Raw genomic sequence first — 644 nt, 5'->3', positions numbered from 1 at the left:
AAGAAGGCGAAGAGCCAACATTGGAAGATACAAAAGCCTGGAGAGTCCGCGCCCAAAATAGGGCGATGGATAAATGGAAAGAGGAGTTGGAGTCTGCCAGGGCCGGGTCGTGGACGGTGGAGGCGATCCGCCCGAGACTTCAGGACTGGGTGAACAGGCGGTGGGGGCACCTCTCCTACCGGCTGGTGCAGATGCTGTCTGGCCACGGTTGTTTTGGCAAGTATCTGCACCAAATTGCCGGTAGGGAACCAACACCGAGGTGTCACCACTGCCCTGAAGCCAGCGACTCCGTTGCTCACACCTTATTCGACTGTCCGGCATGGGAAGCCGAGAGGCGACCCATAGCCCATATACTGGAGACGACGACACTGTCTGGGGTGCTCGACAGGATGCTCCTTAGCGAGCACGACTGGCGGGCATTCCAGCAGTTCTCAGAAAGCATTCTTAACATCAAAGAAGAAGCAGAAAGGTTGAGAGAGACTGACCCAGCCTCCGCCCCTCTGCGTCAAAGGAGAACTGGCCGGCGCCGGCGCGTATACCACCGCCAGGCGTAGGCTATGTACATATTGAAGTTCTATATATTTACAGAAGAAGTTATATTTATATTTTATATTCTATATTTATTCTTTATTTATATTTTATAT

General features: G+C 52.2%; 1 protein-coding gene across 1 annotated transcript; it reads left to right on the top strand.

The window, feature by feature from the left end:
- The first annotated feature begins 65 nt into the window (after positions 1-65).
- Positions 66-554, top strand: LOC106113321 (uncharacterized). The gene has a single exon (XM_013306046.1). It carries the CDS (start codon positions 66-68, stop codon positions 552-554), a length of 489 nt encoding a protein of 162 aa, XP_013161500.1.
- The last annotated feature ends 90 nt before the right edge of the window (positions 555-644 follow it).

This window comes from Papilio xuthus, unplaced genomic scaffold (assembly GCF_000836235.2).
Source record: "Papilio xuthus unplaced genomic scaffold, Pxut_1.1 DF828372.1, whole genome shotgun sequence".
NCBI lineage: Eukaryota > Metazoa > Arthropoda > Insecta > Lepidoptera > Papilionidae > Papilio > Papilio xuthus.
This window is presented reverse-complemented; position numbering and strand designations above follow the sequence as displayed.